The 17443-nt window shown below is 47.7% G+C and overlaps 1 protein-coding gene, 1 non-coding gene and 2 pseudogenes across 2 annotated transcripts; all 4 read left to right on the top strand.

Annotated features, from left to right (window-relative positions):
* The first annotated feature begins 1037 nt into the window (after positions 1-1037).
* Positions 1038-5709, top strand: LOC133919870 (ferredoxin--nitrite reductase, chloroplastic-like). Its single transcript, XM_062364413.1, has 4 exons — positions 1038-1489; positions 3935-4289; positions 4381-4669; positions 4773-5709. Exons 1-4 carry the CDS (start codon positions 1087-1089, stop codon positions 5511-5513), a joined length of 1788 nt encoding a protein of 595 aa, XP_062220397.1. The 5' UTR covers positions 1038-1086; the 3' UTR covers positions 5514-5709.
* A 2156-nt stretch (positions 5710-7865) lies between these two features.
* LOC133920205 (small nucleolar RNA Z247) lies at positions 7866-8005 on the top strand. Its single transcript, XR_009910022.1, has one exon. It is a non-coding gene; the product is annotated as a small nucleolar RNA Z247 (small nucleolar RNA).
* A 3512-nt stretch (positions 8006-11517) lies between these two features.
* LOC133918109 (alpha-amylase-like) lies at positions 11518-12971 on the top strand (annotated as a pseudogene).
* A 2196-nt stretch (positions 12972-15167) lies between these two features.
* Positions 15168-16294, top strand: LOC133919869 (ethylene-responsive transcription factor ERF109-like; annotated as a pseudogene).
* The last annotated feature ends 1149 nt before the right edge of the window (positions 16295-17443 follow it).

Here is a 17443-nt window from a genome sequence, read left to right as displayed (position 1 = left end):
GACATGTTTGGATTATAACTATATTTAACATATCTAAGGTTAGTCAGTTTCATTTTTGTAAGATAATGTTTAATTATTACTATCATTTCAATTTATCTAATTTTTTAGTCTCATGATCTAATATCATAAGCATAATATTTTGTCAAAATTTATCTAAGACTAACCTTAGACAGTAATATGTGGCAAAATTAGTCATGAACCAAACGTGCCGATAATTTTCCAGCACCCCCTCCCCCACATGGTAGCCGCATACACTAGCTGTTGCTGCGAGATTACCAAACTGCCCCTTGGATGTTGTTAGTCAATTGAAATTTCTCAATTGGATACTGGGATGTTTGGGTGGGACGAAAGGACTGAAAATTTTATATTTTTTCTATTTTAAAAATATATTCTATAAATAGATCCGTGCTATTTAATAATAGCGTCAATAGTCATGATGCCATATAAAAGATCCATACATAAAAAAAGTTTTTTTTAAAAAAAAGCCAAAATTTAAAAATTCCACGATAGAAGGGCGGGCACCTCCTCTTCTTCAGCAATAAGCAAACCGTGGCAGCTTTGTCTATACGGTTTGCCGTCTTGTAAACATCTGCTCGTCCCTTTCGTTCCATGTACAGTTAATTGGTTTGGTGGTTTTGTTGTCCATCTGAATTTGACAGTGTATTCTCTCTCTCTACTGAATACGATATCGCATAACTGCTTTGAAGCGCTGTGGCCTCCTACTCTTACGGCGAAATGAAGCAGTTGATGTAGCTTATGTTTGTCATCCAGAAGGCTTGTATGGTGACTGAGAAGTTCGTTTTGTAAAGCCAAATCAAACAGGAGAACATTTTAAAATAGTAAAAAAATAAAGAGAGCAGGACATCATTTCCGGAGGGAGCTCATACACGGAAACACATGCGAACGAGCCGTACCCGGCGGGACGTGGGCAGGACGGTAATTCTGCATCCCGTGGCCGCCATTTCGCGCTGCATCTGCCCCCTTCAACTCCCAAGAGCCAAAAATAGCGTTGCGCGCCCCCTCCCGCCCCGCAATAAACAACCACACGCTCGGTACCCATGGCCACCGCCACCGCCACAGCCAGCCATGGCCTCGTCCGCGTCCCTGCAGCGCTTCCTCCTCCCGCCCTCCCCACACGCGGCGTCGTCCCACCGGCGCCCCGGCCGCGCCCTCCCCGCGCAGCGGCAGTGCCCGGCCATCTCCGCCTCCGCGCCGTCGTCCCCGCCGGCCGTCGCGGCGGAGCGGCTGGAGCCGAGGGTCGAGGAGCGGGACGGCGGGTACTGGGTGCTCAAGGAGAAGTACCGCACGGGGCTGAACCCGCAGGAGAAGGTGAAGCTGGAGAAGGAGCCCATGAGGCTGTTCATGGAGGAAGGCATCCAGGACCTCGCCAAGATTCCCATGGAGAAGATCGACGCCGCCAAGCTCACCAAGGACGACGTCGACGTCCGGCTCAAGTGGCTTGGGCTCTTCCACCGCCGCAAGCACCAGTGTATGTCCCCGCTGCGCCTATGCAACGCTAATTACTTACTGCTTACTGGTAGTGCATTCGTTTGTGGTTTCAGAGGATTATGAAGCCTTGGGTTTCATATACTCTGTTTTGTTTCTCTGTTCTTGATGCGCAACTGTATTAGTACATGTTTGCGATAGATGATTGGACCAATGGACCGTGCTCTCTGAGATATAATTTCTGTTAATCATGCTTACAGCTGAGAGCTCGCCTACAGTTTGAGAGAGAGAGAGAGAGAGAGTACCGTTTGGACTTCTTTTTAAAGCGGAAAGCTCAGGCTGGAATTTTTAGTGGACAATAGAAAATTTCTTGGTGGCATCAAGGATTGCTTGCTATATTCAATGAGATTTCTTTCTAGGACTCATGTAAAATCTGTAAAATACACCTGAAGGGCCAAAGGTCAAGTACCCGAGTCATGCAAATGAAATGGCACACGCTGACTCTCAACGTTATGGAAGTGTTGTCTTAATTTTATTTCACACTTGTGGTCCATTCCTTATTTACACTAGTTCAAAACCTGCTATCTGTTGATTCCTGATTCGTACTCTATTCTTTTTTTTTTTAACACTGGTGAAAACTTATGTTCCATGGGGTCAAATGTGACATACAAAACTTTATTTCTAGCTTTTATACCACGAATATACTTGCATCACAAATAATGAATTGATAAAAATCTAAATTCCGAGCGTGCATGCGTTTATCGCGCAACATGCAAACTCGATCGACCGTCTCCTAGGTATCACAACTTTTCAATACTATTCGTGTTCACACGATGTTGATGTCCCTCTCTCCTTATCCATTGCTCACCCATTGGTGTTTTCCTCTCTCCTTAAATGTTCTTTTTTTAAGGAACCGGATCCCTCCCTCGGTGCCTTCATTAGAGGTATTAAATGGGGCTGCATCCCACGCTGCCCCCAGACATCGAACGTGGGTGGCGGGGGGGGGGGGGGGAGCTCCTTGCTCCCCCTGTCATCGCCAACCGAGTCCCAGCTCGGATGCTCCTTATCAGTTTCTTACCATTTTCTATTTGTTCCCTCTCCATTGGAATATGAAGGTAGAAGTCCACGTTCTCTGCAGCGTCGGAAGCAGCAAGCTCTGGGTCTGTAGCGATGCAGCCCTTAGGACAATCTAGTTGAGACTTGAGAAGACTCGATTTGCACACGAAGGAGTTCGATCTGGCGCAGGTCCGAGGTGAGGACGCTGATTTTAGCAAGGATGGAGCTAAAGCTATTGCAGCTTCAAGAGGAGGAGATCGATTTTGACGGGGGAGCTCATTTGGTACGCAAAACAACTCAACTTTGGCTTCCATGGTTTGATTAGGAGGCGGGGATGTTGGTTTGTGCGGCGAGCAGTTCGATCTGGTGAGGTTGCTGGTGAGCTTGTGAGCATCGAGGACAATGCAGGAAGGTGATCACATCGGTTGGATTCGACTCTGTCACCATGTCCAAATCGATTTGATGTTTAAATAATCAGATCGTGCTTCGTACATGTTTTGTTTGATCTAGTGGATTCTGGAGGATCATGCATTGCTGGGTATGGTGCCACTGATCCTAAGTCTCTTGCTCCCTTTTCGGCTCTATCGAGTTGCTTTTGCATTTTGTCAACATTGACTAAGAAAATAAAATAAAATTGTTTTTCTCAAACAGTTCTACAAATTTGCCTATACATGATTTCAAATTTGCCTAGCAAAATACATCAAACTGCTTTTTCATTTTGTTTATAGCTGTCCTAATTGTGCTTCTGAGAATCAAATTGTGTTACATGCAAACCTTATGTTAATTTGGGGTTTTTCAATCTTAAACTTGAGCTCTACTGTTTTATTTTGAAACAATTTTTTATTTGATTTGCTTTTATGATCTCTGAATTCATGTTAGTTTGCATGCACATTGGTTTTAACTTGCTTCTGATTCCATTTTGATTTGCTTACTAATTTTAACAAAAATGCTTATGTAGCTGGGTGAACCGAGGAAGAACATATGTATTTTTTCCAACTTTTTAGTTTATTTTTGTCGGATAGGTGGGCATATCTGATTCCGCTTCTTTATATTTTTTATGCTTTTTTGTGTGATACGATTATGCAAATAGATGCAACAATGGGCGACAAGGTTGAATTTTCGTGCGTGGGAAACACGTGGGCCCAGCATTGCCGCGCATTTCGCGTGTACTGAACACACAGTCAGGTTGGCTAGAAAGGGTGACCTCTAAATCGGGTGTTTTTCTAATCGGGGTGTGCATGCAGACAGATTAAAGCATGCACGGCGGTGCATTAGTCGAGTCTAATGAAATTTCAATTTCTTTGTTGGCTTATCCCAAAACAGTGAAAAATCCTTCCTTGATTGGTCCTACAGAAGATTGAAACGTCTCCGATTGGGTTCCACTCAGACGCTGATCCAAAATGATGCTAACGACCGCTTCATGCCTCTGCAGACGGTCGCTTCATGATGCGGCTGAAGCTGCCGAACGGGGTGACGACGAGCGAGCAGACGCGGTACCTGGCCAGCGTCATCGAGGCGTACGGCGAGGATGGGTGCGCCGACGTGACCACCCGGCAGAACTGGCAGATCCGCGGGGTCACGCTCCCGGACGTGCCGGCCATCCTCGACGGGCTCCGCGCCGTCGGCCTCACCAGCCTGCAGAGCGGCATGGACAACGTGCGCAATCCCGTCGGCAACCCCCTCGCCGGCATCGACCCCGACGAGATCGTCGACACGCGCCCCTACACCAACCTGCTCTCGTCCTACATCACCAGCAACTCGCAGGGAAACCCCGCCGTCACCAACCTGTGAGTCTCGCTGGGCAGTTCTGTGACTGCATTGCAATATCAACTGAGATACTCGTCTGCCTCACTGACACCGACACGTTGTTGCTAACAGACCGAGGAAATGGAACGTCTGTGTGATCGGCTCGCACGATCTGTACGAGCACCCGCACATCAACGACCTCGCCTACTTGCCGGCCGTCAAGGACGGCAAGCTCGGCTTCAATCTTCTGGTGGGTGGATTCATCAGCCCAAAGAGGTGGGCCGAGGCCTTGCCGCTTGACGCCTGGGTCGCCGGGGACGACGTCATCCCGGTGTGCAAGGCCATTCTCGAGGCGTATCGGGACCTCGGCTTCAGAGGCAACCGGCAGAAGACGCGCATGATGTGGCTCATCGATGAGCTCGTAAGCCTCGCTCAATTGATGCTGTCGAAGTCTGGAATGAACAATGCTTCAGTTAATCCGATGATGATATTGATGTCTTTGTTGACACGATGTATATACGCAGGGAATGGAAGTGTTCCGGTCGGAGGTGGAGAAGAGGATGCCAAACGGGGTGCTAGAGCGCGCCGCGCCGGAGGACCTCATCGACAAGAACCGGCAGAGGCGGGACTACCTCGGCGTGCACCCGCAGAAGCAGGAAGGCCTGTCCTACGTCGGCTTGCACGTGCCCGTGGGCCGGCTGCAGGCCGCGGACATGTTCGAGCTCGCCCGCCTCGCCGACGAGTACGGCTCCGGCGAGCTTCGGCTCACGGTGGAGCAGAACATCGTGCTCCCTAACGTCAAGAACGAGAAGCTCGACGTGCTGCTCGCCGAGCCGCTGCTGCAGCAGAGATTCTCGCCGCGACCGTCGCTGCTGTTGAAGGGCCTGGTCGCGTGCACGGGCAACCAGTTCTGCGGGCAGGCCATCATCGAGACGAAGGTGCGGGCGCTGCAGGTGACGGAGGAAGTGGAGAAGCGCGTGTCAGTGCCCCGGCCGGTGCGCATGCACTGGACCGGCTGCCCCAACAGCTGCGGCCAGGTGCAGGTTGCCGACATTGGCTTCATGGGCTGCCTGACCAAGGACAGCAACGGAAAGATCGTGGAGGCGGCGGACATCTTCGTGGGCGGCCGCATCGGCAGCGACTCGCACCTGGCCGACGTGTACAAGAAGTCCGTGCCGTGCAAGGACCTGGTGCCGATCGTGGCCGACCTCCTGGTGGAGCGGTTCGGGGCCGTGCCCAGGGAAAGGGAGGAGGATGAGGAATAGGAGCACAATTGTTTATTGGCTCAGAGATGAGTTGCTGTTTGTTGTAAAGTAGACGCTGCCTTCTTGACTTCTTCCATGGCACAATTGTTCTATTCCACGATTTGTTTTGCTGTTGTTGTAATGTAGCCCAAAGTTCTCTTATTCACGTTACAGAGAATGATGATAAATAAAGTAACACGCTGCAGGCCCATCGAAACTGCTCTGTCACTGATCCTGCTACTGCTCATTGCTCCGTTGAAATGGCTACACAGAGAAATATCAGCAAGTCATCATCCCCGTTGCACCTTCAAACCTAGGTGCTCTAACCATTCTGCCTCTTTGTGAGTCAAAGAGATCTAATATTAGGCAAAGACTCGCAAGGATGCTTGTTGCCTTGTTGGTAAGATAGAGGACTAAAGATCTGTGCCCAGTAATCTTCTTCTAGTGGCACAAGGTTACTCAAGATCACAAAGATGCGGCATCTCTTTTTACTATCATTCTTTTGTTCTCTAAAGACCAAGTCTTACAAAAAATACTTACCTGTCCGATCTTTTTTTAGCTTGGCGTATTGAAGGCACTCACTTTTCTTCTGAACAATGCATTAGCCATACTCCTTAAGTTTCTCATGATTTCTCTTGTCTAGCTAAAACAATTGTGAACCACCGATTGCAATATAGTGGTTCTGTAATTTTCTTGATGTATGGCCACTATGGCTTCCCCGTCGGCACGCCTTTATGTTCAGCAATTGTAATTTCTCAATGCTGCAGCCGTAGCAAATGTATCGAGAGCAATGCTTTACATTCATGTGGTCTTCTACACTTTCTTTTCCTTTCAAGATTCATCTATGAGCTAAGATGATATAATAATAAATAAAGATTGTATATATCATATGATGCAAAAGACCGGAACTCTTTTTCATTGTCTAAAAAGCAAATGTACCGAGAGCAACAAGCGGCCACGACTTGCCAACACAAGGAAACCATGGTTGAGTGCCGTATTTTGTTACCTTGAAATCCTTGTTGAGAAAACCATGGTTGATTTGTATGTGGTGTGAGCAATAGTGCTGTACTTTGTTACCTGCAATCCTTCACCTATCATATGGTGTTCCAATATTTCAAGGGAAAACCATGGTTGAGTGCTACACCCAGTCTTTCACCATCATCTGAGTATCTGACATTGCAAAATTTTAAAGCATCCATGTTTGAGCGACTTGTGGGTTCTGATTTTCACTGCACATTGCAACTTTGGGCCTGCATATTTTGCATTCTCTAATTTCCATTTATCTTCTGAGATGTGTGTTACATTGAAGTCTCATGGCTACTTTTTTTTTTTTTTCGTTTTCTATGTTGGTTCAACACGACTAAGTTCTGTGTATGCGTAGAAAATATTCTGATTTTTTGTGTTTTTGTTTTAGGACTCTGTTTAAGTATAAGCTTCTAATGAAGAGGAAGGCTTCTAAGACTTTGGTGAGCCTTCTATCTATGGGATTGGACATGTTCAAACAAGCTACAAAGAACAAAAGGGTAGTCAGAGCTGGGGCTATATCAGCAATGTTTGCTGCTGGAGTTGTGTTGGACCCACTCAGTCTCACTGGAATCAGTGGAAGCAACAGCAGACCAACGAAGCCTAGTATTGGTGATCATTGTTAAGATACGCACAATGTGTCTCGTATATTTGGTAAACATCCTGATATTGTAGCTATCGTGGATGATTGATTTGTATTGATCTGTTGTAATCTTTCCATGTAATCTTGTGCTGCTAATATAAATAGAGAAGGGAGGTCACTGTATCATACACGGTAAATCATTTTTTTTTATCTAGGTAATCAGAGCCAATCCACCCTCGCTTCCCACCCACCCATCCCAGCACCGCCATGTCCACCAACGCCGTCATGACCACCAGCGTCGTCCCCACTCCTGTGTCCCGCTCCTTCACCGGTCTTACTACCGCACGTCTCTCCCGCACCAACTTCCTCCTTTGGAGAGCTCAGGTTGTGCCGGTGTTGACAGGCCAGAGCCTATTCGGTTATCTTGATGGATCCACCCCTGTGTCGTCTCCATTCATCTCCGACGGCAAGGACTCGACACCCCAGCATGTCCCCAACCCAGAGTATGCTCGATGGAAGCAACAAGATCAGATTGTCCTCGGTGCTTTGCTCTCCTCCATGATAGAAGAGATCCTTGGTCAAATGATTAGCCTGACAATGTACGCCGACATATGGCGCGCCTTCCACCACGCGTTCTTGGTGCAAAATAGAGCAAGCGTCATCAATGTTCGCTGTCAGCTATCCACGTTGAAGAAGAAGGGCATGTCTATTGCTGAGTACTACCAGCAGATGAAGGGCTACGCCAACACCATGGCCACCTTGGGACGACCCTTGTTGGACGACGAACTCATCGGCTACATCATGGCCGGTCTAGTGCCAGAGTATGATGCGCTCATGGTCTCCTTGATTGTCTTCAAGGGACAGATCTCTCTCAGCGAGTTCTACGCTCTCCTCCTCAGCTATGAGACACGGCAGGAACTCCATGCCCAGTCGGGCAGGTTTTCGTCATCGGCCAACAACATCTCTCGCTCCACCAACACTTGCACCGATGACACCTCTGGGCATGGTGGTGATCGCACTGGTGGGCAAGGTCGTGGCTAGCGTTGTTGCGATCGCAGCAATGGCGGAGGTCGTCCTCGGGTCCAATGTCAAGTATGCAAGAAGTTTGGGCATGAGGCGCTCGAGTGTTGTCAATTCTTCAATCATGCTTATCAACCTGATGATTACCACAGCGGCAACTCTGCGACCACCGGTCAGGCATACGATGACAACAACTGGTATGTTGACACAGGAGCCACTGATCATCTCACCAGCGATCTGGACCAGCTGGCAATGCATGAACGTTATGTCGGCACGGATTGAGTTCAAGTGGCTAATGGTGCAGGTTTGCAAATTTTTCATATCGGTCATTCTAAACTTCCTGGCTCACATCTCGTTCTTAAAAATGTTTTACGTGTTCCTCATCTCCACAAACATCTACTTTCTATTCGTCACCTTGTGACCGATAATGATGTTTTTATGGAATATTACCCAAATATTTTCCTCGTAAAGGACAAGGTCTCGAGGAAGATTCTTCTTCGTGGAAGAAGTAAAGGCAAGCTCTATGCCATTCCCATTAACAGGGTGTCCTCCACATCCTTGCACCAAGCATCATTTGTTCTTTGGATTCCTTCAAGTCAGTGGCACCATCGTCTAGGGCATCCCTCAAATAATGTAGTCGAGTTTGTAGTTTGGTCTAATAAACTTCCGTGTTTGCCTGGTCATGAATTCTTTGTGTGTGATGTTTGTCAACGTGCCAAGAGTCATCAACTTCATTATAATAATTTTGTTTGTGTCACTAGTACCCCCCCCCCCCCCCTTGAACTTGTTCACACCGATGTATGGGGTCTTGCCCTTGCATCTTCTAGGGGTTACAAATTTTATGTCAGTTTTGTGGATGATTTTAGTCATTTCACTTGGATATATCTCCACAAGCATAAATCTGATGTTGAACAAGTTTTCTATACTTTTCAAAATCATGTTGAACGCCTCCTCAACACTAAAATTCACGCCATCCAATCCGATTGTGGTGGTGAGTTCCACATGCTTCACACATATTTCCAACGGGCTGGGATTTCTCATCTTCTGTCATGTCCACATACTTCCTAACAAAATGGAATCGCTGAGCGCAAACATCGCCACTTGGTTGAAACTGGGCTCACTCTTCTTGCTCATTCATCTCTTCCTGTTTGGTATTGGGTTGAAGCTTTTCTCACCGCTTGTTATCTCATCAATCGCATGCCTAGTCAGGTCCTTCATGGTGCCACTCCTATCAGTCGTCTTCTTCATATTACTCTCGATTACTCTTTCCTTCGCACGTTTGGATGCACCTGTTGGCCGAGTCTCTGCAAATACAATTCTCGCAAACTTGACTTTCGGTTTAAGATGTGCGTGTTTCTTGGTTACAGTCCTTTCCATAAGGGCTACAAATGTCTTGATCACTCTACCGGGTGCATCTATATTTCGAGGGATGTTATTTTTTGATGAGAAGGTTTTCCCCTTTGTTTTTAGCGATGCTCGGCCTGATTTGTCCGTGTTATCTAATCATGTGTCCTTTCCTCAAAATGAGCCGGTTGTTCAGGATGCTGATACGCGAAATTATAACTTGTCACTTTTATCTACTAATTCCATTCTTTCAGGATCCACTGCAAATTTTCCTGTGCACAACGCTACTCAGGCGACTCACTGTCTGGTGAACATGGAATAGTTTCGGTGCATGGCGCTGCACCCAGTGCTTAAGACCATGGTGTCTCAGCACATGGACTGATCGGAGAGCTTATCTTCGGTTAGCAGAATTTACCATATTTACTAATCAAAAGGGTCTCACTCATCTGTCAGACCAAAGATAGCACACTAATTGGCAACATAAAGTTTTTACAAAACTCATTGGTCTGCAATACAAAATTATTTACAAGAAAGTGAGTGAGAATAGAGTTGTTGTTGCTCTATCTCGCCACTCCAACCCTCCTGCACAGTTGATGTCAACATCTTGTTGTCAGCCCATTTGGTTGGATGCTGTTAGAGAAGGTTATCAATATGATCCCAAAACTCAACACATAATGTCTGTTATCTCTATTGACTCCAAAGCTGTATCCCATTTCACACTGAAAGACGGAATTCTCAGATACAAAAACATGATATGGATTGGAGACAATCCTACACTGCAATAGAAATTGTTATCTGCAGTACATGATTTAGCCGTGGGGGGACATTCTGGCGCCTCAAACAACTTTTTGCATAGAAAGGTATGAAATTAACCACTCATACATATGTGCAATCATGCATAATTTGTCAGCAGGCAAAAGTAGATAGATCTACATATCTTGGTTTGCTTAATCCTTTACCTGTTCCTTCCAATGATTGGGAGATAATTTCCATGGACTTTATAGAAGGGCTACCAAAATCAGGTTCAACCAACTATATAATGGTCGTTGTGGACAAATTTTCCTAGTACGGGCATTTCATTCCTCCCCATCACCCTTTTACAACAGCCTCAGTAGCTCATGCCTTTATGCACAACATTTATAAGCTGCATAGTTTGCCTCTCTCAATCATATCTGACCGAGACAAGATTTTCACAAGCAAGTTCTGGAGGGAGCTATTCCATTTGGCCAATGTTCAACCCATAATGAGCTCAGCATACCACCCATAGTCGGATTGCCAAACCGAACGCTTAAATTAGTTCTTGAGGTGTTTTGTACATGCTTGTCCCACGCACTAGAGTAAATGGCTCTCCTTATTGGAATTCTGGTACAATACCAGTTACCATTCAGCTTTGAAACACTCTCCTTTTGAAGTATTATATGGCCACCAACCAAGGCACTTTGGGCTAGATACTTCCAAGGTATGCAATGTAATCGAGCTGGATGACTGGTTATCTGACAGGAAACTGATGCAACAGGTTATTCAGCAACATTTGGGGAGGGCACAAGAAAGAATGAAGAAGCAAGCAGATAAGAACAGATCAGAATACTCTTTTGAAGTGAATGACATGATCTTCTTGAAATTACAGCCTTATGTTCAGTCTTCGTTATCTAACCATCTTGTCAGAAGCTGCCATTCAAGTTCTTTGGACCATACTGAGTGGTGGAACACATTGGCAAAGTGGCATATCGTTTGGAATTGCGAAGCACTTCCTCCATCCATCCATCCAGTGTTTCATGTGTCCCAACTTAAGAAGTTCATTGGCTCCAGGCAAGTCATTCCTCAACACATTCTTCAGCACCGCGCCATTCGTCGAGGCGCCAAAATGATTCCGCAAGCACTCATCAAGTGGTCTGCAATGCCAACACAAATAGCTTCCTAGGAGGACACTGAGACAATTCACCAGGCGTTTCCCTTCGCACCTGCTTGGGGGCAAGCAGGTCCCAAGCCGGTTTCCAAGATCGGGGGATTGTCGGCACCACTGTGCAGGAGCCGGCCACACCAAACGATGACGACATGACTGGAGCGACCAATGAGAACCGAAGAAGCAAGAGGGCCAAATGGGCTAACCCCAAGGTAATTGGGCCGTCGTGGCTCTGTAATGTTTGTATGAGCCCGGTCTTGTAAGTAGCGTAGGGCGCCAGCACTCGGTATTAACGAGGGGAACGAACCAAGTAGAGACAGGCTAGAACAGAACAATTCTTCCCTGTCTTCTTCCTCCTCCTCCCTTCTTCCTCTCCAGATGATTAGGTGATGAACTCGTGTTCTAGATAATACCAATACTACTACCGTGTGGTGTGCGTACAGCTCGGTGCTACCTTCTTGGATCGGGGTGCTAACAGCCCGACTCCCGCCTCAACTGGGGCCCCCACATGATCTGCCGCGACGACAGGCCATACTCCGACGCACAGGCAACCCTGACACCGGCGCCGACTTCGGCGGCGCTCCCTACGTCGACCACCTCAACCCGCGCGTCAAGCGTGAGCTCATCGGCTGGCTCGACTGGCTCAAGACGGACATCGGCTTCGACGCGTGGCACCTCGACTTCGCCAAGGGCTACTCCACCGACGTCGCCAAGATCTACATCGACAACACCGAGCGCAGCTTCGCCGTCGCCGAGATATGGACCTCGCTGGCGTACGGCGGCGATGGCAAGCCGAACTACGATCAGAGCGCGCACCGGCAGGAGCTGGTGAACTGGGTGGGCCGTGTGGGCAGGTCGGGCCCCGCCACGACGTTCGACTTCACCACCAAGGGCATCCTCAACGTCGCCGTCGAAGGCGAGCTGTGGCGGCTGCGCGGCGCGGACGGCAAGGCGCCCGGCATGATCGGGTGGTGGCCGGCCAAGGCCGTGACCTTCATCGACAACCATGACACCGGGTCGACTCAGCACATGTGGCCTTTCCCCTCCGACAAGGTCCTCACGCACCCCGGGAACCCATGCATCGTGAGTACTAGCAAGTCTGTTCTAAGCTCTAAATTGCCGTGCATGCTCGTGATCAGCTGAAGAAAACTTGTGCCTTTTTCCCCAGTTTTACGATCATTTCTTCGACTGGGGCCTGAAGAACGAGATCGCAAACCTGGTCTCCATCAGGAACCGCCACGGGATTCACCCGGACAGCGAGCTCCGCATCATCGACTCCGACGCCGACCTTTACATGGCCGAGATCGACGGCAAGGTCATCACAAAGCTCGGACCAAGATTCGATGTTGAGCACCTCATCCCCGAAGGCTTCCAGGTCGTCGCGCACGGCGATGGCTATGCCGTCTGGGAGAAAATTTGCCACCAGCACGAAGGGTGTTATCAGATTTGACCTGTATTTTTTTCATAGCTTGTACTGGAAAATTACAACCTGTCTCCGAGCTTAATCCTGAAAATTGTCCGTGTAGTGAAGATTAGGTACTTCATCCGTAAACAGAGTGAGGATGAAGGACTTACATTTCTATGGTTCGATGAATAATGACATACAATAAAATTTTCACTGGATATGAAATGGTGCATGCTCTTTTTTTGCGAGAAAAAATGGTGCATGTTCTTATTTGCGCTACATGTATATCCACAAATAGTTTTAGCGATAATTTGATAAACACGATTAAGTAGCCTACAGTTCCGTTCTAAATCATGGAGTGGCCTATGAAGTTCAACCATTCGGCCTGGACACGATGTCCCAGACCGGGCCTACAATTTCGTTTCTGGGCCAAACTTTGAGACTGGCCGTCTTCTTCCATTTCTTCCTTCCGTTAGGCCCTACTAAGGCCCAAATCACGAAGGGGCTTTTTAGGCCGATAAAAAATGGAATTTTCTCTTCAGTTCTGTCTCTGCGATATTTTTCTTTCTTTTGGCTCCAAATACGCTTAAATTGGCTATTAAATTTATTTCTCAGTTTCTTTATTTATACTATTTGTAGTGTTTTTACCTGCTCTTGATTCGATATGAAAAATCAAAAGAATTCATTTATTATCCAGTAAATGTTCGCTATTAAGCTTACTAGTGAACGATGCCCCGTTTTGGTGTTATTGCGTTCAAAGTTTGCAAATTTCGATCTGAGATTTATAATTTTAAATAAAAATTCTCAGTTCAAGAAAGTTGAAACTAAATCATGAAATGCAAACTTAAAGTCTGAACGTCAAAGGGGAAAAAAAAAGAGTTTCACTAATTAGGACGTGTTGGTACTTTCTGTTGAAAGGCTAGTCTTGCAGCGCTTCTCACGACTTGGTCGAACGCATAGCCAGGTCGGCTCGACTCGACATGACGAAGAGAGAGGACCACCAGCCGACCTGACAAGAACACCCACGGCCATGCCAATCCCAACCTGTTCTTCCTTCAGGGGGCGGATCCACACTCTGGGGCGGAGGGGGCTACCCCTTTTTAATTTTTGGACATGGAAGAAGAGGAGGAGAAAAATTGGAGGAAGAAGGAAGGAGAGAGAGAGATCCCCGGCTTGCATCCGCCACAGAGTTCACCGACCTGCACCGCTGCACGACGATGAGAACGCGGAAAGCACCGCCTCGCATAAACCTCAGCCGCGAATAATTAATTCCTCTCGAGATCGATGTTATCTGGACACGCTGGCTGCACTGTGCCACCGCGAGCTTTGACCTTGCACGTGTGGGGTGGCACCATTTTCAACAGCTCAACTGGTCCAAGTCTTCGATGTGTATTTTCAGCGTTCAGTTCGCTAGAGGCGCAACAAAAATTGGTAAACGAGCTGGCGGTGGATGCAGGCTAGGCAGAAACTACGCTTGTTTTCAGTACGCGCTAGCAGGTAATAAGAATACGTTTTTCTTCTTCTGATTTTTATTTTATTTTCAAACGATGAAGAAAATATGTATACGATGTTTTCATCTCGTTTCAACACGGTTCTAGCTAGTATTCTTGAATTATGAACTACTTCTCTGTGATAGATTTGAGTACCAACAAATACGTACTGAACCAATTAACTAAGAACTAACACCTAGAAGTTGCTAAGGATTGAAGTGGCATCAGTTGTAGTACTTAATTTGAACGTACTTTTTGTGATTGCAGCACGAAACTAACGTTCGTTGAGCTCAGGATATGCACTATTCATCATAAGATAAGAATGCCAATTGGACCATATAATAGAGTGTGGAGGGGTAGGGCAGTCCTAACCAGTGTGTATCTTAGGTAATTAGAGCATGAACAATATTAGATGTTTATGGCTAAGTATTTAAAGAAAGATAGTGTTAAGTAATTATATAAAAATTATAATTTTTAATCAAACAAAGATTACATGTGTTTAAATATAATTAATTATCTTACTATTACTAATATAAAAAGCGATATTTAAATAAGCATATTGCTCTCTATCCAAGCACATGTGCCGTGCAGTTGAGAAAAAAACTCAATTTTTTTTTTATAAATATCTCCTCTAGACATCCTATTGTAGGTGCTCTTAGTCCCTTATTTTCTGTAGGTACGTGGTTGAATGTCCTATATAGAAAAACCTTCAATTTGTTATTTGTTTAGCCCATTAAATGGGCACTTGATTTAATTATTGGCTCCGCCATTGATAAAGCGTGAACATATTAAAATAATACCATGCATTACAAGCAAGCCGTGCTGGCTGCGTGCATCTACCGAATAATCTCAACAGCCGTTTCTCTACTGATCCTCCATATCCAGTTCCCACCCACGATCTGAACGCGCGCTAATCGAAACCCACCGTTTAAACTCCGCGTGCGTCGCGAGGAGAGAAGCAGGTGGGCATATTAAACTGCACGTCGTTGTTCAGTATAAAGCCCGGATCACCCTGAAACACCAGTGTGGATCATCGCATCATCACACGAGAGCTGACCTCGTTGCCCGTGCGCCACTATTTTCTCGTGGCACCGACGCACGAGAGCGAGCACCACCGCCACCGCCTCGCCATTGTCGCCATGGTGCCGAGGCTAGAGCGCGGCGGGTTCCAGCTCCCCAACACCGAGCAGGAGAACTCGCTCTTCCTCCGCGCGCTCATCTCCGTCGTGTCCGGGGACGCCGCCGGGCCCGCGTTGCTGCCGGAGGAAGCGCCGGCTGTCGTCGTTAACGCCCCCGCGGCGGACGCTGCGTGCGCCAGGTGCGGCGTGGACGGGTGCCCCGGCTGCGAGTTCTTCGCCGCGGCGACGACCGGCTCGAGCAGTGACAGCGAGGAGCGAGAGCACTCCGCGAGCCGCGTAACGGGAGGCGTGGGCAAGAGGAGGGGGAGGAGGGCGAGGGTGAGCAAGTACAGGGGCGTGCGGCGGCGGCCGTGGGGGAAGTGGGCGGCGGAGATCCGCGACCCGCACCGTGCCGTGCGCAAGTGGCTCGGCACGTTCGACACCGCCGAGGAGGCCGCGCGCGCCTACGACGTCGCCGCGGTCGAGTTCCGGGGCCAGCGCGCCAAGCTCAACTTCCCAGCTGCTGCTGCCGCGGCGCCGGCATCTTCCTGGGCGGCTGTACAGCCGCAGCCATTGCCTCCACGAGAACTGCAGGTCAAACGCGGCGTCGCCGGTGCACGTGGCACAGGTGCCGGCCGGGCAGCAGCGAAGGCCGGTGGCGAAGGACTGCACGAGATCATGATGCTAGATGACGGCAGCTTCTGGTCCATGCCATGATCCCGCTTCGTTCTTTTTTCCCTTGTTTTCCGAGATTCCATATTTTCCCATTTTGTTGTGATTAAAAAAACGAGTTGATCTGAACAAGAACCACACTAGTACATCCTACTAGATTCTACAACAGCCTCTTCGTGCATGTAAGAATGAATCTTCACGAGATTGTTTGACGTGGAGCCGTAAAAGTGAGTTTCGTTGCTTAGCTAATTGTCAGCTGCTTCCAACACTTCTCCGTCGTCCCTCATTAGTCATCTGTCGCTCCTATGCGGTGTGAGGAACCGTCCAAATAGTATTCTAATTAATCATCAGGAGGATCATTATTCATAATCACAACCTCGACGATTAACCAGAATACCATTCCGGTAGTCCCGGCACGTGTTTTGTGCCCAGGATCGGAACACATGCCTCCCAACTCAAATATCACAATACAGTTTAATAGAGAGCAAATAATTAAACTGAATTACAATTATTAAACATGCAACTGCTTCCACAATTTACAACAAAAGAGGAACAACAACAACTATGCAGCGGAAGAAAAACCTATACAACAAAAGAGTATAGAGCCATATGCCCTTAGGCTCCATACCAAAAGCGCCGGAGTTCGGAGTAGAATGTGATACTCCTGCCCGCCACCCTGATCGGCAGGCACAAAGTAGCCGAACACTGCCTCTTCCTCGCCAACCTGCGAACCTGAAAGCAACTTAAGGGCAGCACCCCTTAGTACGAAGGTACTAGCAAGTCTTACACAGTATGAGTATATATATTCTCGACTCCAAGGATCATGCATTTAAAGCTGTAGCAAGGATTAAGACATGTTTAAGTTCATTAAGCGGTAAGCAACCTAGACTCTAGGTGTAAGCAACTGACTTAACTAACCACTGACTCAAACCCTGCCAACCAACTGATCAGAACAGATATATGAACAAGAAGTGTATAAAAGCAAACCATTCCCACTAAAACACCAACCACATACCGACCAAACCACCCCAAACCAACCATGCCACAACCCACATCGAAACTCTACGACCAAAACATGGTCGCTCGGTGGAGATAAGCGATAGCGATGCTCATGACCGAGAGCGCGGCAGTTCGAACTGATTATACACCCTGCAGGGGGATACTCCTGGACCCACACGACACATGGACCATACGGCTTGTGCCACCCGCTAAGATGCACACAAGGGGGTACCCGTGACAACCTTTCCCAACCAGGCCCAACCATGTGGATCAACCATAGCTCGGCACGACGGTATTAGAACTACTCCCCGAGCAAACTAATACCGCTAAAAGCCCGGACTCAAACCGGACTCACACCGTCTATGACGAGGCCCACATGACCACGTCTGCGAAG

The sequence above is a fragment of the Phragmites australis genome, chromosome 5 (genome assembly GCF_958298935.1).
Source record: "Phragmites australis chromosome 5, lpPhrAust1.1, whole genome shotgun sequence".
In the NCBI taxonomy this organism is placed as follows: domain Eukaryota; kingdom Viridiplantae; phylum Streptophyta; class Magnoliopsida; order Poales; family Poaceae; genus Phragmites; species Phragmites australis.
This window is presented reverse-complemented; position numbering and strand designations above follow the sequence as displayed.